Source organism: Spea bombifrons, chromosome 13 (genome assembly GCF_027358695.1).
Source record: "Spea bombifrons isolate aSpeBom1 chromosome 13, aSpeBom1.2.pri, whole genome shotgun sequence".
Lineage (NCBI taxonomy): Eukaryota > Metazoa > Chordata > Amphibia > Anura > Pelobatidae > Spea > Spea bombifrons.
This window is the reverse complement of record NC_071099.1, coordinates 4,204,526-4,226,006: the sequence shown is the minus strand read 5'-3', so window position 1 is coordinate 4,226,006 and position 21,481 is coordinate 4,204,526. Positions and strand designations below refer to the sequence as shown.

Genomic DNA, 21,481 nt, shown 5'->3' with positions numbered 1-21,481 from the left:
AAGAGCTGTTCTGTGACCATCAATGCAATCATTTAAGTTCCTGCAGACATCTGTTTAGCTCCAGGTCTGTTCTGTTGCCTACATATTCATTCATTCATTCATTCATACGTGATTCATTATGGTGGCCACACACACAACGGGGCTTGTGGCCACACTTTAGAGGAGCCAAGGATAAGAAGCTGTCGCTTTATGGAGGTGATCATGTGTAAAATGACCATTGTGTACCTGTTTCTAAATTTAGTCCTAGTTGTTGCTATTTAAGCCAGAGAAAAAATGCTCTGTTTTCCACCGTCCCCGTTTGTTCTCTTTCGCTCACAAAAGCCATTGCTTGCTTTTTACTATGCCACAGAAAAGTTCAATTATGATTCAAATGAGGTCTCTCTGCTTCTGTCATGGCCCCTGTATGGGGTTAAACACGCTGGAAACTCCATTAACTAGACTCTTCCCACAGCCCTCATGTAGGATTGCATGTCGCATACAATGAATGTATAAATACGAAAGAAAAGCAAATGTCGTCCATTAAAATAACATGAAATGGATCAGAAATACATTTTAAATGTTGTTTATGTTGTAAGTGACTATTGTAGATTTTTACAGAGGCCCTTTATCACCCCAAGTTTAAAATCATGTTCCCATAGCTAGACATTTCTTTGTTTTTCACAAAAACAGCTAAGTGACCCTAAACTTTTGAACGGTTGTGTCCAAACAGTATATAAACAGCACCCAGACATATGGATGTGGAGCATATCGTAATGTATGGTGTTCGGGAGTGAGGACACTATAATGATGATCAATGATGAAACGGCTTCGTAAGTAGATAATCAGACAGGTTCATGAAAGTATGATGTTTATTGGGAAGGCCTGAACATCATTTAGGCATATAAAATGTCAAATGTTGCAGAGGAGCCTCCAACACTCCCTTCTGTTGCTTGCTTTCAAAATGAAGAAACAGAGATCATAAAACAAACAATATACAGTAAAATATAGCATGATGACACAAGGGGAAGTGTGTACTCTTACCAACGCCAATCCATTATTGCATATTATCCGGAAATATGGCAGTTGGATGGTGGATGACCTTGGCTGAGGGACATCAGTGTGTTTGCCGCTCTCCTCACCTGGCAATTGACAGAAATGGTTAGAGGTGAGGAACTGACCAGTTTAGCCACCTTAGACCATTCTGATACCCTTTGCCATATAAACCAGGCCTTCTATTCTCCATATGTCTGTTTGACATTATGTACCCATCACGGTATCATCGGAGGAGAAGGTGACTGGCAGCGCAGAGGGTGTCAGTAATTATTTGGAGGGAGGTGTAAAAGTGCTACCTTTGCATAGACTATCAGGAGTATGACTCTTTCTGCCAGCCTGGCACCTCCAAAATGTTCATTGATGCTGAAATTGTTTGTCATATTCTGAGGCTGTGGAAACCTTGGGTCCTTCAAGCACATTAACTTTAGAAATTTAGAAATATTCGAAATATATACATTTTGGGGCATTCCTGATACATTTTCACCTTTACAGTTCTGCTGGGACGGGCACAATTAGGAAAGTGATAAACAGCCTCTCCATATGACCAGAAGAACTGAAGATCTAAGAAAAATGTCTATGAACAGTACAGGACAGACATCCCGTAATTCCAGGTCAGATTCCAGGTCAGAACACCCTCCAGATTTAAGTTGTTTGTTATTCTTCATATGTTTCAGTGTTCTTACTATACTCCTACCATCCATGCGATATGTTTATTTATTATTCCTTATAATACAAACTTTCAAATGTAACAAGAAGGTGGCATTTTCTATAAAACATAAGGACATTCCCTGAAAGTAGGAGGAAGGAGACGTATGCAACAGTTGTGAATGCATGGAATAGCCTTCCAGCAGAGGTAATGTGATTTAATGCAAGCGGGAGAGGTGAAAGGCACATTCCATATGATCAATGCTGTTCTAAGCAGTAAATAATATTAACTGGCGACATTTCGTATACATATTAAGTGCTCAATGATCTTCCAGATAGCTCTAATCTGCTTCAATCAACGCCTCTGTGTTCTCCCTCACGTGTCCTGTCATTTCATATGAACAATGAACCCTTTCCTTGCACCTTTCCTCCTGCAGCACTCTCTCCACCTACATGCCATGATACTCACTTAGTTAATAAATGACTATTTTGCAATGTTGAATATAGTAGAATTGACTAAATGTACATTGTGTATCAGACAATCTATATATTTTATAATAATATATAATATATATAACATATATAATAATATATCTCATACAGAACAGCCTCAATCCAGCATAACTGTAAAGTTCATCCTAATTCTGCATTCAGGGTAGGGGATGGACAGTCGAATTCACTGGTTCTGCCTTTTGTTCTCCCCCCCAGATCCCCTCCCTGCACTCCACCCCACTAACAATGGGTTTTCAGTAACACTGGTCTTCTTGGGCTGAAATCTATCTCACTTCCAGCTCTATCCAACAGGGGTGTGGAGAGAAAGTGAGATGGTGCAGAGAGGAGGGAGTGCATAGGCAAAGGGGAGAAGAAGGCTGTTCCAGCCTTGTACCTGCCCTCCAGGTGTGCTCACAACTTTGAGGAATGTCAGAGACGGCAGACCAAGGTCTGAGTCACACACAACACTCCATAAAACTGCCTGGTTTCTTTCATTTGAACTTTTCCCTAAAGTGGAGGGGAAGACCTGTCTCTCCAGAAGCGGACTGAGATCCAGAGCTCCTTTCTGCAGACTGATTTCACTTGGATACAATCTTTATGCCACCTTGGACAAGGAAGGGAGCTGAGATTTGATATACAGAACCACACCAGGTCCAAGAAGCTGTAGATAAAGCGGACGCGTTGATCCTATGGTTCTGAAACAGAGAAAACCTTTGTCCGGTAAGTCTGCAGAACATTTTGGGTTTACGGCTTTCTAGATTAAGCTAGAATTCCGAAATACCGGTTTGAAACTAGAACTTTCTTAGATGAATAATGCATATAAACAAAAGTAAAAAGGGAAAGAATAAGTTTGTATATTTATGTACTGTAAGTGTGCGGCAAGAATAGTGTGAAAGAAAGTAACTTTTTGGAGTTAAAAATGTTGGACACACGGGAATTTTAATGGAGAAGATATGGAACAGGACACCTGCTTAGAAACGTTTATGAAAACTGTACTCGGTGGGACAATCATTTCTTATCTGTCTTATCTTATCTCGATGGATGTATTTTCATATCTTCATAAGTCTTTGTCGTATTACATTATCATGTATGTTACCGAGAGGGCGGTAGATAAATGGAACAGCCGCTCAGCGGAAGTGGTAGAAGGAATTTAAACATGCTTGGGTTAGGCATAAAGCTATCTTGAATCTAAGACATGACCAAGGACTGATTATGGTCAGAATCTTTACGTCAAGAAAAATGGACAGTTTAGAGGGGCTGAAAGGTTCTTATCGACAAAATTCTATGTTTCTATATTCCCAAGATGGCTTGTAACAGGTTAAACAGCAAGCGTCTGAAAGTGGAATTGTATTGCCTTAGGAGTTATCCATTGCTGCGGTAATAAAGCCATGCCTGAAAACAGATTTGTCTATCCTGTAAAGCGCCGTGGGGTAAATGTGTGTGGTGGTTCTCAGGATCTCGATAGGCGTTTGCGTAAAATGATCCAAAAGGCAAGCTTTCTAGAGAGGAACCAACACTCCCCGTGCCATGTTGACTTTAACTGCGTCTGTGCCAGTGGTGCCCGCATGCCGGCGAAAGTCATTGTGAAAATGGAAGAAATCTGCACACCTCATCTGACATTTTCTACCAACCGTGTTACTTAAGACTATAATTATTCACAAGAGTTGAAGTTCTAGTCCAAGGATCAACTACTTTTGAAAATGTAGTATTTAATTAGAATATCCATATATTTTACAGAGAAACCTAGTTGGAATACAGTAGTTATGTTGAAAAAGTACCCGTTTTGTTGTCAGTCTTCTCCTTGTGCTCATTGAGTGTGTAGAAGTGAGTTATCCAGAAACATATCTCCAGGGTGAGTCTTTTGTGTGCTGTGGTTGTAGCAGAACACAAAGCTTTTGCGGCACCGCTAAGGGTACAGAAAACATTTTCAGTCTGGAGCTGGCGTGAAAAATTGGGATTGTGCCGCTTCAAAGTAAGGAACTGGACCACAGAACCTTCCTCCTGGGGAACAAACGGCAATCAGGGCACAGAATGCTGTTACTTAGCATGGAAGCTGGGGCACGGAATACAGCTACTCGGCAGATGCCATTACAGAGGGTGCTGGGGAGTCAAGAAGTGCTCCGAGTGCTGAGTTATGCTTCAGTAGGAAGCTGCTGGGAAAGGTTGTCCATCAGGAGCAGCCAATACTGGCCGGAGTACAAGGCCTTTCTGCCGTGTATACTGCAGGCACGGATATGTCTTCTTGCTGCAATAATTACAGGAGGGAAGTAAATTTCAAATTTCAGGGCAAGAGGTCAGTATAAAAGTAGGGATCAAAGGCTCAGATGTAATGATGTATAGTAATTCTTCACTGGGAGGGTGGTGGATACGTGGAGTAGACTTCCGTCTGATTATTAACACAGAGTGGGAATGTCCTAAGCATAAGACTAAGCCGAGGACCAAATAGAGATTGACATCCTCAAGCAGACTAGATTGGCCAAATAGCTAATACCTTCTGCTGGGTGTCCGTTTCTATAATCAAACAGGTTGTGTGGCTACTGTACATTCGTGGCAACAAATATAATAATTATTTAAAAAAAATATTACATGTGACAGATGCCCCACATCGGTTACTGCTGACCCTCCATGCAGCTGTCAAGTATTCTGTTCTGGGACCGATGGGGCAATAAGAGAATTGCCAACTATTGGAATATATATATATTCCTTATTTTATTTACAGCTTTACTGAAACCAACCCTCATTCCCCCTTCTATGTTCACTGGAGGTGGTATTTATCCCGACATGTAATACCATTTCTTATTTTGCAAATAACTTTACAAACTTGGGCGTCAATGAATATGTCCCGCCATCACCTAAATGTATTCCAGAGCAAAGTAAATACTTCTCTGCTTAATGTAAAGACGCAGGAGTCCAAAATCTATTTAATATTAATATTTATTTTCTTTGAAAATATCAACCAGTAATCATGCAAAAAAATGAGATGCAAGAAAATGTAGTTTTAAAATAATATTTAAATTTCACTCCCATATATGAATTTCCTTTTATATTTCTTATATTTTTAATACAAGTTAGAACCACAATTGGATTAACATGTTTAGAGCTTGTGACTTCTGTAACAGTAGTAGTATTCTTCACTTTGTGTATCTCGGACTATGATTTGCTCTCGTCCCGGCGGGCTAAACATCCCCTGCTTTTAATATATCCGTAACTGTGCAAATTAGAATGGCCTTAATGGATACATCTTTTTACTTATAAACCATATTTCTTTTCCTAGGGCCGGCTATGAAGCTGAAATAGAAATTGAGTCTCTGGAGCTCAGTTGGGTCTCTGAAGTTCAGTTGGGTCTCTGGAGCTCGGTTGGGTCTCTGGAGCTTGGTTGGGTCTCTGGAGCTTGGTTGGGTCTCTGGAGCTCGGTTGAGTCTCTGGAGCTCGGTTGGGTCTCTGGAGCTCGGTTGGGTCTCTGGAGCTCGGTTGGTTCTCTGGAGCTCGGTTGGTTCTCTGGAGCTCGGTTGGGTCTCTGGAGCTCGGTTGGGTCTCTGGAGCTCGGTTGGTTCTCTGGAGCTCGGTTGGGTCTCTGGAGCTCGGTTGGGTCTCTGGAGCTCGGTTGGTTCTCTGGAGCTCGGTTGGTTCTCTGGAGCTCGGTTGGGTCTCTGGAGCTCGGTTGGGTCTCTGGAGCTCCGTCGAGTCTCTGGAGGTCCGTTGAGTCTTTGGAGCTCCGTTGAAATTTACTATAAAGAAGTAATTTAGTGGGATTATTAGTCACCCAGAGGGTTAGTAAGTAAGAAGGTGCTGTAAGAAAAATCAGAAATGTAATGGTGTGTTTCCACACATAGAAAATAATTACAATGATAAATAAATACAGGCTGGGACATTGTACCATCTGGCACGCTGGGCAAATGGCCTACAGCACTCTATAGTTATCTATACTCTATAGTGCTGCGGTTTGCAGATATACCTGGCTGTACGCTGTATTAGCAAATGGCCACCTCGTCATCCCCAGTTTGGCCCGGAATACATAAAAAAAACATCAAGAGCTAAAATACTATATTTATTTTCTCAGACATGCCGTATTTTGGCATATTTCTGCACCAGGCATTATTTACGTGGCTAATCTCGCTAATTACTAGAAAAACAGTTATTTGAAAATGTTTTTTCACTTGTGACGGAAAAGCCATCTTAAAGTTGGGGAGATGAGATATAAGGGATAACAAATACTTTCATCATATCATTCCATGCAATAAAAATAAAAAAAAAACTTTGCAAAGTTTGCCGCCACAATAGCAACAATAGTCTTCTTTTATTTCTGGAGCCAAACAAAGCAAAGTCTTTCTTCTTCCATAATCAGAGATATTCATGTTTTGAAACATTGTTGATTCGGCTCATACTGCCCAAAATGTGAAACGATAAAGATGTCACCTGGTGGGCACTTTGCTGGCCGGCGGGGAAACTGGATTCCAAGCCGATCATAATAAAGACGAACACGACGTGTGATGTTCTTTCCAGTTACGTTATTGACTCCATAGTCAGAAGGGGACAGTGAATATTGCCTTTTTCCTCTCATTTTATAGGAATCAGGCACTTTTACCTATTTGTGTTCAAAAAGAAGAAGATGTTACCAAACATATATTTTTTTAATACAATAGCTTAACATCTTGCACAGGTCTAATAAGTCATTAAGATGCCGTGTGAGTCGTTTAATATACTTTCTTCAAACATACCTCCTTAACTCCAAATACCTGGGGTGAAAATACATATGGGGGTATTCTAAAGAAATAGGGAGTATACAGTTATCCTATGCATTAAAGTATCTATCTATCTAATCTATCTATCTATCTATCTAATCTATCTATCTATCTATCTATCTATCTATCTATCTATCTATCTATCTATCTATCTATCTAATAAAATAAAGTATAGAACCTAGGAGCTGATCTGATTTCTCCAGCATGGAATAAAGGTGCGTCAATAAATATCTGTATAAACAAAATGTAAAAAATGTAGGTCTTAGCAGTGACATGGTTCCCTGGCTTTGGGGTTTGTCAAGCCCTGACAGGCCGGTGCAAGAATTTCTTGAAGAATTGTTGTCTTAGGTAAATCATATGTAAGTAGAAAAAATATTTCTATGCTGCTCCATTTTTTCTTTATCTATTTAGACAGAAGTTCATGCACGTCAATTCTTTATCCAATTATACTCACCAGTTAACTGTTCTATCCCCATTCTGTTTTGTATTTTTATTATATGAACCCCCTCCTGTCTATCTACTTTATACGGGCATGTATGTGTTCTTCCATGGTGGTTGGTGGATTGAATGGACTGTGGTGCTGCACCACCAAAAAATCCTATTGTCAGCACAGATCATGGACCCCTAACACTACGTATATATTATATAGAGAGTAGACACAAGTTCCTTGATCACAGCTTCTGTGCCTAAAGTATACAAAGTCTGACATTGTCTGCATTTGACAGGTGGGGAGATGCCTCTCCTGAACACCTTTGGTCTTCTGCTGCTACTCCTGGTCCTCCCGCTATCTGAAAGCAACAAAGGTAAGTGTGATACATTGTGTGCTTCGCGAGTTCATGCCAATACGTGCTAATTATTTTAGACAGTCATGACAGCAGGACACACGTGACGATAGATCGCTGTCCCAACTTTATGTTACTTTATGTTGAGTAGTCCGTGTCCCTCTTTGCACGATGTGCGATGGAGAGGCGAGCTGTGCTTAGGGTCATCCTTTTAGTCCAATCTCAATTATATGCTGTTATAATATGGGGCTAAAACAACCCAGGTGCTGATTTGTTTCACATAAATAACCAAGCGATGTGGGCACAATGATGGAAATAAATAATGAAAACATTATTAACAGCAAAAGTCATTAATGCTGGCATCAAATTATCCACGTGTGCAACATGAAATCATTGGGGGTCCCCCTAGCACCTGCACAACATGGGGTTTCGCTGGCGTATGTGACCCCCGAGGATGTGATGGCGAACCGGCTGGTTCTACTGTTTTCTACCAAATTTCTAAGAAAATTAGTTTTGCAGCAGACAGATACAATAGAAAAAAAAACTTCTTTCTAAATGAACAGCAAGCATTTTCAGCCTGACATTCATAGGCACTGCAGAAATGGAGTTGAAATTCAGCATCTCAGTGCTGAATTATCCTTACAACATGATTTATGTCAGCAAGTCTGTTTGCCCAGTTGGAGAATGCATTGCTGAACACAAATACCAAATAAAGGGTTCTTGCCAACAAAAAGAAAGTGGTCAACCAGAAAGAGAGTATCGCTGATTTACGCTTGATCGAATAACACCATTTATTTTGTGATTTGCTTCTATTTGAAGAGTTGAAGTGATATTTCACTCAAACACGGGGACCTTGCTGCAAAGCAAAAAAAAAACCCTCATATCCCTGAAGCTTTTGGTTTCAAAGGTAACCGAAGATAAAAAAAATATATATATATATTACAGTCCCTGCATGCTGGCAGCTGATATATTGTTAGATCAGCTTGCCAGCATTCTGCATTTACTGAGGATTGAGGCTTGGAACAGATGCCCTTCCATCAAAGATCCCTCTCCCATGCAAAATGGAATTAAGTCATGGAAAGTCGCTTTAGGATCCTGTTAAAGAATCATTTTACACAAGAAGGGTGTTTATCCCTTTAATGACAAAGCCCGTACATGTACAGGCTCAAAATGCATTGTTTTCAATGGGTTTAGGGACCGCCCATTGTCCTTGAGGGGTTAAATGTTTCATTTTTATATTGGATGTCTGCGGTACACCTCTCTTTATACAAGATGATAGTTTTTACCCCAGAAAGGACACAAGCTCTACTAATTTTCCATCTGAGACCAGATTAATTGGCAGTTACCTATGAATAGGGGCATGTCCCCTGGGACACAGCTTGTAACCCTTCTTCTGCTTTAGTTTTGACCGTTTGTGAATAGTTTCTCACATAAAGCTGTCTATAACTAACCTATTCCATACCCCGCTGCTAATTGCACCCGTAGAAAGATCATATAGTCTATGTCTGCCTTTTCCTTGAACACGGGAACTTTACACGAGCCACTCCTTCGCTCTACAATCTACGGTCACAGTGTAAACATTGACTGTAAAGGAAGTCGAGTATCACCGCTTCCAACAGATTATAAAGAAGTTGCACAAATACACAACACATTAACTGCACTCTCTAGTAAGCAAACAAACCTTAGGGGATCTGTCGTTATTGCCATACATAAGTTCATGTGCCTGCTGCTCCCGGTGTAGAATCAGGACACAGATAAGGCATTGTTAGAGAATACTACGAAAAAAGACTTTCCATAATGTCTTCTAGCTCCATATCATGAGCATAGCCATGGCAATACTGTCAGGATTACCGTTGATCCCTATGGGTTAAACCCCCACCAGCCACAAGGAAATATAATATATTGCTTTAGGAAAGTAAATAAATTAAATTGTAATCCAGGAGGGGGGGTAAAGGAAGTCTGACTTCACTTATTTGCCATGGGGCATACAAAGCACTTTGAAAATAAGTTTGGAAGGAGAATGGATATAGTCATGCACTTGCAATCTACGCAGTTAGTATACAGGAGGCATAAATAGTATAATTAGTCAGAAGTTGGGGAAACTTTAATTAATTTAACCTCTTTGTTTCCATGGAAACCTGTCACGTGCTATCTGTAGTATGTTAGCTTTAAAGGAAGACGCACCCCCCCCCCCCCTCCCCAAATGTTCATAGCGAAATAATGAACTATATAAGCCTGGAACTATTTTTATTGTCAAATATGCTATTCTATAATGTGTTTAAGTAATAACAAGCCTTGTAATCTACCGTCTTCCATCGTGTTCATGGTGTAAACACCCCAATCCAATTTTGTGTGCCTGGTAGTTGACTTCATCAAAGAAATGATGCATAGCAGAAATAATAAAATATGGCGCGGGAGTCTGATGGCAATTAAGCCGTTTACTTACCAGTTGTGTATTACCAGTTATTACGTATATATTTATGTCACATGCAGTAAATTCAATGACGCATCACTGAAACCTCTTTTATTAAGTGGATAAATGTGATGAGACAGGATACAGATGAGAGTCTGCCATTCATTCAAGATCTTTGATAAATAAAATATCCTGAGACAATAATCAATGCAAACGATTGTGATTTGAACTTTTTTGGTTCCAAGAGCATCCAGGCTTGCCTTTTCCCTCCCAAAGCGTTCTTTGGGACCAGGAAGAAAGATTGATGCACGCAAACAAGAAAATTCACCTTACTCTCCTTGGCAACTCCTAAATCCGTTACACTAATTATTATTTATTAGAAAAGACCCCTACCCTCTAGCTCCAAGAAGTCTCTTCTTCAAATGGAGAAGAATCAGCATAATACAATAATGTGTCTGTTTCACAAAACATCTGCCCAGCATCCCTCCACCTCCAGCCCATATCTGCCCCACAGGCCCTGACTGGCCAACTTGTCACTTGGGTATTTGCTCGTTGTGCCACCGGCTGACAGCGCCACATACTCACCCGGTCTGCCGCTTCAGGTGCTGCAGCCATGGCCAGCAAAAAGCCCTACTTCCAGTTCTGTCCCATCACCGCCGGACCGGCCCTGTTAATTCACATCTGCCCCCTAATCACGTGACCTTGACAACCACCTGTCACAATATATGACACCCCTAAGAAATATAGGGGGTGCTATTTAAATATATTACTGGAGCTTTGAAAACATTAATGTGTTTCCAGAAAAAATACATTTGGAAACATAAAGAATCACGAAATATAGTGTATAAGTACCATATTTATTCAAAAATACCTAGACATCTACATTTAAGAGAATACAAAATATAATGTTGCCGATATGACCTGTGTACATATAAATATATGCTTTTACAACTGCACCTCCATTACATTATTTACAGTGATTTTATGCGACAAACTGGTAAATATATTATAATTCATAAGAAATTTCATTTATTTGTAAGATTTCAGGTTTAAAGTTTAGAAATGTGCAAATTCTTTCTCAAACCTAGTTGTCCTAATTATCACGTAATAGCGAGTATTTTGTGTTTTCCAGTTAATAGATGTGTGGCTTCCAGGTCACAGACTTGCACGGCCTGTATCCGAGTGGACAAGGACTGCTCCTATTGCACAGATGAGGTGAGAATTTTTGGAGCAATATGGCTTCCTGTTTTCATATAGGGATCTCTATGGCCTCTCCTGTTTCTTGACGTAAATAGTTGGTCCACTAGACAAGACAGCAACATCTATCAATGTGGTTCTGTCACCTATGAGATCATGCTATAAGTCAAGAAATATACAAACTGTCTGCATGTGTTAAAATAAAAAAAGAAACATACTTTAAAAGTTTCCATTAAAACCACCACTGCCCACGAGGTGGGCTAAAAGGCAGCACAGCGGGACAGGACCGTCTACCTACCTTACAGCATTTAGGTTAATAGTTACGTATAACTAGATGAGTTGGAATAGTTAGATGTAGCTGATTTCATTCTCTACTCCTCTTCTAGAACTTCCGTGATGCTCGTTGTGACCTGCGTGAGAATCTCTTAGAATATGGTTGCAGTGAAAAGGGGATTGTGTACATGAAGAGTGAGATTTTGACCAAGCAGGTGAGATTTGGAGCTTTACTCTATCATCTTATGTAAGAATACAAGTTACCCATCTATACCATTCGACCACATGAACATCCTTAACATCGCCTGTTATGTATCCAAAATCCGGCATGGTTTAATCTGTTGTATAGTTCTATCTCAATATCCTATAACAACCCTGATAAACAGCGGATAATTCCCAAGTTATTACTATACTCTTCTGTCCACAGAATGTGCTAATTAACACCAGCATGAAGAAGACCCAAGTCTCTCCCCAGTTAATGTCCATGCGCCTTCGTGCAGGGGAGGAAGCCTCATTTGACTTGCATGTGTTTGAGCCACTGGACACACCTGTAGATCTGTATATCTTGATGGATTTCTCATACTCCATGTCTGATGATTTGGACAACCTTAAGCGTATGGGACAAGATCTGGGTGAGTATGGGGTGAACTTCATTTCTTGGTCTTTCACAGTAAGATGACTAGATGATGATAGCCAAGGATAACGGTAGCAGTATTCATAAATATTTTATATTAAAACATAAGATAATATATGGTGGGTGACAAAGGTAGAAGATAATATAGTTCAGAGGATGTTTATACAAAATGGAAAAATAAATCTGAATTTGAGGTGCTATTGTCTGAATAAATTAATTATGCAATGCAACCTAACTTATGGGCTGGGGGTACACAAGATCGATGGTGGCTCCCATATGGGCAGTTGGACATCAATGGTCTCTCTTGTCCACGCCTCACTTTAACTTTCACTGACCTTGTGGACCTTTTCTGTAACCCTATCATATGTTCTCTTCACAGCTGATTTGGTTAGCACCCTTTCCAGTAATTATACCATTGGCTTTGGAAAGTTTGTGGACAAAGTGTCGGTTCCACAGACCGATATGAGGCCAGAGAAGTAAGTATTAAGGGGAGAAAGCATTAATGTTGCAAAAGATGCAGTGAAGCTGGAGAGGTTGTGCATATTGGGAAGTTGTGTTTTAGAGGTTTTTGTAGCCACATGTTCACCAGCAGATGCGTAATTATTCTCGCCATAAGGTTTTAGAAAGATTTATTTGGGTTCAGAGAAAAATCTTGTGCTTTATGGATAATGTTGGGCCACCAATGTGCAATGTGACTGTTGCGTACATTATATGCTGATAGTCTGGACCTGATGAGATGGAGCACCACATCAATGCTATGGGTATTGTCTATTTTGCAAGAAAGAAGGTTGTGTGCTGCATCGGCTTATGGAATTTCAGCTGACATTCAACAAGATAGAAGAAGTGTGCGTGTGTTGCTGTTGTAGTTGAGTTTTGAGAGTGTGGACGGGTTATTTGAGGACAGATGCAATAGAAAGCTGACTAAACACAAACTCAATCTCATTCCTTAGGCTCAAACAGCCCTGGCCCGACAGCACTCCTCCTTTCTCTTTCAAAAATGTCATCCCACTGACAAGTAAAATTTCTCATTTCCGTGAGGAGCTGAGAAAGGAGAAAATATCTGGAAATCTTGATGCTCCTGAAGGGGGATTTGATGCCATCCTACAGACTGCTGTATGCACGGTAAGAAATAAAGAAAAAACATTGGCATTGTGCATACATAAAATGTATGGTCAGAAGCATATTTAATAAAGTATTGTTTATGTAGATGATGATGATTTTTATTATTACTATGCACCATTTCGCTTATTCTCAGCATAATTATACAGAATGATCTGTACTTCATTACTACGTTGATGCTATCAACTAAATACGTTTGGTTTCAGTTGTATTAAGAGGAGAATGTCAACTTAATACTGAAATGAATTGGTTCTTTCTCTAGAATCACATTGGCTGGAGAAGGGGAAGCACCCATCTCTTGGTATTCTCCACGGAATCCGCATTTCACTACGAGGCAGATGGCATGAACGTCCTGGATGGAATCTTAGCAAGAAATGACGAACAGTGCCATTTAGACATGACTGGCTTGTACACCTACGATACCGTCCAGGATTACCCATCTGTCCCCACCCTTGTCAGATTGCTTGCTAAAAATAATATTATCCCAATTTTTGCTGTGACCAACTATTCCTACAGCTACTATGAGGTGAGTATAAAGGTCCATTTGTAATGCCATTGTCAAGCCCACCACATCATTAATATAATCTACGGTTACAAAATCAAGAAGCTCTCCACCTGAAAACTCTGTAGAGCAGACAAGGTTCTATTTTACTGATGGTAGTCTACCCCTGAGCCATATCTACTAAAAGGTCAGAGGTACAAACATCATTGATCCCCTAACCCCTGTGGCGTACAACTGTGTTGGATCTGGTAGAGCCAAATAGTGTTCCACACTGTCATTAGTACCTTTAATCAATAATCTGAGCCCATGCCAGTATAATTATATCCTGAGTGATCCCATAGGAAAGAGAACCTTTGAATATCAAGGAGATATGGGATTGTAAAGAGGTTAATACATGCTAAAATGCATTAAAATAATCCTTCACCAAACCATTTTTAAAAAATGCCCGTAGTAACGTAATAGTTTTGGAAACCTCCGCTCTATTTAATTTAACAATATGCTTTATATTGGCCACGTGTTGGCCTTCCCATGACCCTTTCATTATTTCGTTTTTACAGAAGCTGAGTAAATATTTTACGCTTGCTGAGATTGGCGAACTGCAAGAAGATTCTTCCAACATTGTAGACCTTCTGCGGGAAGCTTTCAAAGTAAGAAGCAGATAGGTAGAGGGTGACTCTATGATTTACGGTACTTGTTATTAAACTGCTGGCCATTTGTCAAAGTCAAGTATGATTTATTTATGTATTACGCCTATGTGTTACCACATATCAGTGGACCAGTGACAAGGGAAGTATCTAAGATGGGTTTCTTGGGATGCATCCAGTTTAAATCTGACAAAATGACTTATTAAGGCTTTAAAGCGTATGTCACTCAACATCAGTGGTAGCCAACAGGCAACTTTCCAGTTGTTTTGCAACTATAACCGCCATGATCTTCTCCCCTGGAAACACTTTTCTTTAGTATGTTGATAAAGCGATATTGTATATGTAGTTCCACAGCTACCCGCACTATGGTCATTCTAAACAGTGCTTTTTAGTTAATACTAGGGTATTAGGCTAGTGTCTGTAGTATTAGAGGTTGTTTGTCTGTTTTTGACAACCTGCAGTTAACATCACACTTGTGCATAAATAAATTATATCAATAGGCTTATCCTTTGTTGCGTATTTTAAAGCCAATTGGGTCACGTTGCAAATACTTTTGGTCTCTTGAAGCATTTATTTAAACGTGTCGAGCTGTACTGACAAACTTCACTTCGCCTGTAGCAAATTCGCTCAAGAATGGATATCCGCCATGACAACACCCCACGTTCCATGAATATTACAGTGTCGTCCAATACCGCTAAACTCACCGAGACAGGATCTTTCCAGGTTACTCGGGGGGAAGTGGTAAGTTTCATGAAGATGAGGCAGCAGGTGTGAGGAATGTGGAAATAACTGAGTACCCAAAGTTCGGATAACCAGCTCGGCGATGGGTTTTCAAAGAACATAAAATGTTAGTGTGCTGGTGATTTGGAAAGGAGGCTGAATGGTCACATTTTCCCCATCCAGGGCACATTCCAGGTGAAGGTGAAAGCAGTAGAACAGGTTGGTGGGCAGCACGTGTGTAACCTTCCACCACAGGACAAGGCAGGCAAAGTCCTCATCAAACCATCCTCCTTTACAGATGGCCTACAGATCGATGCTTCTGTCATGTGTGATGTGTGTCCCTGCGAGCTGGTGAGTATAGGACAAAAATGTCAACATGTCAATGTTTATACTTGGAAAACTATAGATATTTGTATCTACCAGCATATAGCTGTGATGTATGTAATATTGACAGTCGTTGGTACATTATTAACCCTTAAAATCCTATTTCTTTTTATAAACGCATCCTATGCCATAACCTGTTTCTACGCCTTATTATATTAAACTCCAGATTTCACTTTTTATAAAATGTTATCTCCAGTGACACTATCCTCACTGAATGCTTCATTCTTCTGCAGCAAAAGGAGTTAGATTCTCCCAAATGCAGTTACAATGGACACTTTGTGTGTGGACGCTGTGAGTGCAAAGAACGCTGGTAAGATCAAATGTAAAATATGCTCAGTTTGTTTTTTTTGTTTTCACCCATCCCAAACACAGGAAAGCATTATATATGCTGAAATGTGCCCCTATGTCCCACAGGGAAGAGGTGGGTAGCCTACAAAACAGTGTGTTCCAGGGACAAGATACTGAAAAGATACAGGTTCTATAATGCAAAGTGTCACAGTTTTAAACATAGTTTATATGCATACCTGGGAACTCTCCAGGTTTTTGCCCGGAGACTCCAGGAGAAGAGCCGGTTCTCCGGGTCGACATCCTATCCAAGGAGCTGAATCTGTGGGACTTCGGCTCCTTGGTAAGCAATATAGCCACGAAAAATTAGATACAACTCTCTTCCAGGAATGCTTTCTACAACACATGTAGTGTTTCTGTTGGAAATTGTGCCCATTCAAACAAAAGAGCATTTGTGGGGTCAGGCACTGATGTTGAACGAAAAGATCTGTCTCGCAATTGGCATTCCAATTCATCCTAACGGTGTTCAGTGGGGTAAAGGTCAGGACTTTGTGCAGATCACTCAAGTTCCTCAACGCCAAACTCGTCAAACCATGTCTTTATGGAACTTGCTTTGTGCACAAGGGCACAGTCATGCTGGAACACAAAAGGGCCTTCCCCAAACTGGTGCCACAAAGTTCATTGCCTACAATTGTCTAAAATGTCTTTGTATTCTGTAGCATTAACATCACCCTTCACTGGAACTAAGGGGCCAAAACACTGAACAACAGCCCCAGACCATTATCCCTCCTCCACTAAACTTTACAGTAGGCACCATGCATTCCGGTGGGTAACATTCTCCTGGCATCAGCCAAAACCAGGACAGATGCTTTTTATGCCCTATGTGCTCCAGCACTAAGTGTCCCCACTCTGCGAGTGTGTGTGATCTACTGCTTCCACTTCACAATAATATCACATTCAGTGGACATGGGCAGATCTAGCAGGGTAGAAATGTAATGAATTGACATGTGGCAAAGGCACTTTTACAGTTACTGATCTCTTCAGTACTACCCATTTTACTGCCAATGTTTATCTATGGAGATAGTATGGTGTACCATGGCATAGATACTTGATTTTATACATAAAGTCAATATTTAGGAGGGGTGTCCATAAATCTTGGTCATATAGTGTATATATACAGTATACACACACAGACACAATCTTGGGAGAAGGATACGTTTCCTGAGGGGCTTTTTGTAGATTATTTAGACCACAGTGCAGCTGACTTGACCATTGGTTACCAGCTTAGTCCACAAGACACACTAACATTGCAGCATTTAGTAGCTACCATATACTGTCAAAAATTCTGTCACCCTTAATGGAGTGTTATATATCGTATCATACAACGTGTCCATGGGCCCTTGTGTATTATATTTTACAGGCGCGGAGAAACCTGTAACTGCTCAGCCGAGGAAAACAGAGACAGCGGAGCGTGCATTGCCCCGGGGAGTCAGGAGGTCTGCTCTGGACGTGGAGAGTGTATCTGTGGTGTATGCCAGTGTATTTCAGAGTCCCAGCAACACCAGTATGAGGGGGAATTCTGCCAGTACAATAACTTCCAGTGCCCACGGACTGGTGGCTTTATGTGCAATGGTAAATTAACAATTATTTATGGAAAACTCTGAAGAACATTTTATAAAGTGGTTTTGCCAACTGAGTTAAATAATTCCAACAGAAAGTTGGCTTAAAGTGAATAATATATTAAGATATTTTAATAAGAGATGCACATTTACATTATCTGTCTCAAGTGCTTATATATCATATTTCCAGTCTACCTCCCATTCTAATCTATTGATTTTTTATGGTGATTTCAAATATTTGTATTTTATTAAGTGACATAGAAGTGAGCTAGAGACCGCCGCGTTTCGTATGGCTATAATACTAGACTTGTTTTATAGGGTGCAGGGCTTTACACAAACGTGGAGCAGACACTAACAGAAAGCAGAGTGATAGATCAGATTCAGGAGAATTCCTTTTTATTAAGAGCACTACAGGAGATGAATTTGATCTAAATTTCCTGAATCTTGTGGATGTAACAGTGCCTTTAGAACATTTAGTGAAATATCCGTCACATGTCCTGTAAGAGGTTTTCCCATGGATAAGCATTCTCCTCTTAGAATAATAGAGTTCCCATTCAAAGAAAATCTCTGTTTTTGCCACTCAATAAATCTCCTTTTGCCCTCACATGATTCTAATTTTTCTTGCAGACAGAGGGCGTTGTTACATGGGAGCATGTGTGTGTGAACCTGGCTGGGAAGGGCCAGGGTGCGAGTGCCCGACCAGCAATCAGACATGCCTGGATAGGAATGGGGTAAGAATGGGGGAAGGGAGACTGGTGTCAAGGACACATTCATTCATGCGCTCACTTTTTGATAGCATGAGGCTAGCCAAGGGTGAAGGGATTAGAACATTTAAATTCTTGCTTCTTTCTCACAGGGTCTTTGTAACAATCGTGGGAAGTGTGTGTGTGGGCGCTGCCAGTGTGATACTGAGTCCCAGTATACAGATGCCACTTGTGAATTTTCCTATTCAATGGTAAGTTACCTTGATCCAAGCTTAATACAAATACTCATAAATCACTGTGGCATGAAAAAAACATGTTAGTATTATCTCAGACAGACAATCAAAAACATGGAAGAATATGTGAAGAAACACCGTATATAAATAATGCACATATACATATTTTTAGGTAGCGCTAATTTCCTCTTCTTATCATGTTTTATACAAACAGCGCCTGCTTGGGGTGTGCGAGGATATCCGGACATGTGTGCAGTGCCAGGCTTGGAGCACTGGCGAGAAGAAGGGCAAAAAATGTGAAGACTGTGACATTAAAATAAAGATGGTGGATGAGCTCAAGAAAGGTAAATGGCGATGGCAATAACCGCCTTCTTGTACAAAGTTAGATTGTGAAAATGGTGCATGAAATTCATGGCAATCATTTCAATGTTCCCAGTTGATTTTTGTTCTACTTTACGAGAATTGAATTCTCCTTTCCGTTGATGGCTTTAATAAAACTAAACGAAATTAAGTTGCCGCTGTGTCCTTGGCTAAAATGTGAAAATATCCAACCATATTTGCCTTGGGAGTATACAGATTTACAGTAATTGCTATGAATAAACAATGTCCCATTTCTGGAGGAGACCAGCAGGGTCACTCCAGGTTGACAACGCAGATTCCTTAAGGGGAACCTGACAAGACATATTGGTAAAGGACATGACTCGCTGCCATGCTAAATCTGCTAGAAATGTATGTGCTCCTCAACATACATAAGACCTTATTATGTGTGGGAAATCAATAAGATGATGGGAACCTAAAATCGATCGATCTATCTATCTATCCATCTATCCATCTAGCTTATATAGCTCATAAACAGGGTAAACCCCACACAGGGTGACCTGCTGCCATTTTCTTTTGATTTATTTCTCCTTTGTCTGGCAGTGAATGAAGGCACAGAAAAGTGTACATTCCGAGATGAAGAGGATGATTGCACTTATCATTATTCAGTGGATGCACAAGCAACAACACAGGCAAACTACACTGTACTGGTGCAGAACAAAAAAGGTTAGTGCCATAATTTCACACCAAAACCATCTCTTAGCTAACAAGCAGAGCCGCCATACAAGTACCAGTGTATGGGGCCTTCACAAGCAAGTGGGCTTCCCTCTCCAATCTGCACATGGGGCAGGGTGGCAGAAGGAGCATGGGGCTAGACAAGACAAGGGGACCCTGGGCCCAAAGATTTATGATGGCGATTGGCGACCCTGCTAGGAAGCCTACCCTCTCCTTATCACTGAGTTGTCTTATTTGTTTAAATTCTTTATTGCCATTACCCTTAATACCCCACCACATAACTTTTATGCCCCTTTCTGTTTCATCCACTTTCATCCACAACCTCAGTATTCCCATATAACCAAAGCATCCTCTTTAAAATAATACATAATTGTAATGGGGCATGCAGGGATCAATAGTATATAACCATATAACTAATTCTTAACATAACTAAATTCATTTAAATTCATTAATTTATAAATTCATTTATATCATCTACCTAAAGACTTTGCTTTTGGTAATAATTTAGATGTTTTGTTTTTACTGAACTGAACCCATAGCAATATTTTAAAAATACCAAATGGTTGGTAATCCTTGGCCAACCGTATCAGGTAAAAACACCTCTGATAAAAGTGTTTTGGATTTCCTCCTTTCAGTCATCCTGTTCTATCCTATTCTCCTCATGGACAACATTCCTCACTGATGTGTTGTTGCCCCTTCAATTGGCTGTACGCCTTCACGTCTTGAAATTTCAGAATTGTTCTTACCATGGTGTACTTTCTTAACAGAATGCCCACCAGGTGCCTTTATCTGGCTCATCCCACTACTTATATTCCTGATGCTACTGCTTGGATTGCTGCTTCTGCTCTGCTGGAAATACTGTCCATGTTGCAAGGTAAGGGTCAAAGCCATTTACCCTTTGAGAAGCATCTGTGGGGGCAGCGAGAATAACTATAGATGAGAAAGTTAAGAAAGAAAGGGCCGTGTTAATGGGACCCCAAAAGAAAAACACGAAAACAAGAATGGAGCAATATCTCATCTGTAGGAGAATAGCTTTAGATCTCTGAGTATTGAGGTCTCTATAACCATACATTTGAGAGGGAAGAACGGGGAGAAGAGGAGGGAAGAACAGGAGAAAAGAAGGGGTTAAACAGGTGAAAGATCCCAGTCATTTATCTTGAGGGTACTGAATACTATATTTCTCTACAGGCTTGTCTGGCTCTCCTCCCCTGCTGTGGTAGAGGTAAAGTATCAAACATCACATACAAGATGTATCAATGAGGCATAAACTGCTCAACAATTACTCATAACACCAACGCATAATACATATTAAATAGTCTAATAACCAACATATATTATTGTTAACTCTTTTACACCAATCGTTCTCTTACCCACAACTTTGTATTTATGACCTTGGATAATAATGAATTCCCCCTTACGGCTTTTAAGGACGGACAGTTGGATTCAAGGAAGACCATTACATGCTGCGACAGAGTCTGATGTCATCTGATTACCTAAACACTCCGCTAGTGCGGTCGGGACACCTCAAAGGAGGAGACACTGTGAGGTGGAAGATCACCAACAATGTGCACCAACCTCCACCTGCTCCAGGAACCCTGAACCCCAAGGAGCTGGGTATGAGACGAGGGTTGGAGAGATTAATTGTAGTGAAAATATAAGAACCGATAGTGTTTGATATGACTGGAAAATAGATAAAGAGGACAGGTTATGACATGTGGAAATCACAGGATGAACTCACGCTTGTAAGGTAAAGTTAAACATCAATTTACTTTTCCTCTTCCTTAGTTCCATACGGAGTCTCGTTACGGCTGGCACGGCTCTTTACAGACAACTTGTCCAAACCTCAGACCCGTGAATGTGATCAGTTACGCCGGGAAGTGGAGGAAATGGTGAGAACGAGGCAGGGTGTTTTGAGTTGACGCACCTATAAATACCAAAGCATAACCAGGGATTTCAGTTGGGCCCACTTGAATGGTTTGTCTGTGGATGTAGACACCATGAGTTTATT

The 21,481-nt window shown here is 40.5% G+C and overlaps 1 protein-coding gene across 3 annotated transcripts in view; it reads left to right on the top strand.

Annotated features, from left to right (window-relative positions):
* Positions 1–2,506: 2,506 nt before the first annotated feature.
* ITGB4 (integrin subunit beta 4) overlaps positions 2,507–21,481 on the top strand; it is a 30,530-nt gene continuing 11,555 nt past the window's right edge. The window contains exons 1-21 of one of the 3 annotated variants that reach the window (XM_053452915.1): positions 2,507–2,889; positions 7,637–7,714; positions 11,239–11,321; positions 11,690–11,791; positions 12,004–12,208; positions 12,590–12,686; positions 13,161–13,332; positions 13,592–13,855; positions 14,389–14,478; positions 15,094–15,216; positions 15,379–15,546; positions 15,813–15,889; positions 17,285–17,496; positions 18,111–18,214; positions 18,340–18,438; positions 18,635–18,764; positions 19,342–19,464; positions 20,241–20,347; positions 20,662–20,695; positions 20,902–21,087; positions 21,259–21,362. In XM_053452915.1, the coding sequence (XP_053308890.1) occupies positions 2,859–2,889; positions 7,637–7,714; positions 11,239–11,321; positions 11,690–11,791; positions 12,004–12,208; positions 12,590–12,686; positions 13,161–13,332; positions 13,592–13,855; positions 14,389–14,478; positions 15,094–15,216; positions 15,379–15,546; positions 15,813–15,889; positions 17,285–17,496; positions 18,111–18,214; positions 18,340–18,438; positions 18,635–18,764; positions 19,342–19,464; positions 20,241–20,347; positions 20,662–20,695; positions 20,902–21,087; positions 21,259–21,362 (2,589 nt within the window). In that variant the 5' untranslated portion in view covers positions 2,507–2,858. The remainder of the gene's footprint in view (positions 2,890–7,636; positions 7,715–11,238; positions 11,322–11,689; positions 11,792–12,003; positions 12,209–12,589; positions 12,687–13,160; positions 13,333–13,591; positions 13,856–14,388; positions 14,479–15,093; positions 15,217–15,378; positions 15,547–15,812; positions 15,890–17,284; positions 17,497–18,110; positions 18,215–18,339; positions 18,439–18,634; positions 18,765–19,341; positions 19,465–20,240; positions 20,348–20,661; positions 20,696–20,901; positions 21,088–21,258; positions 21,363–21,481) is intronic. The other 2 variants (XM_053452913.1, XM_053452914.1) reach the window with 2 other exon arrangements.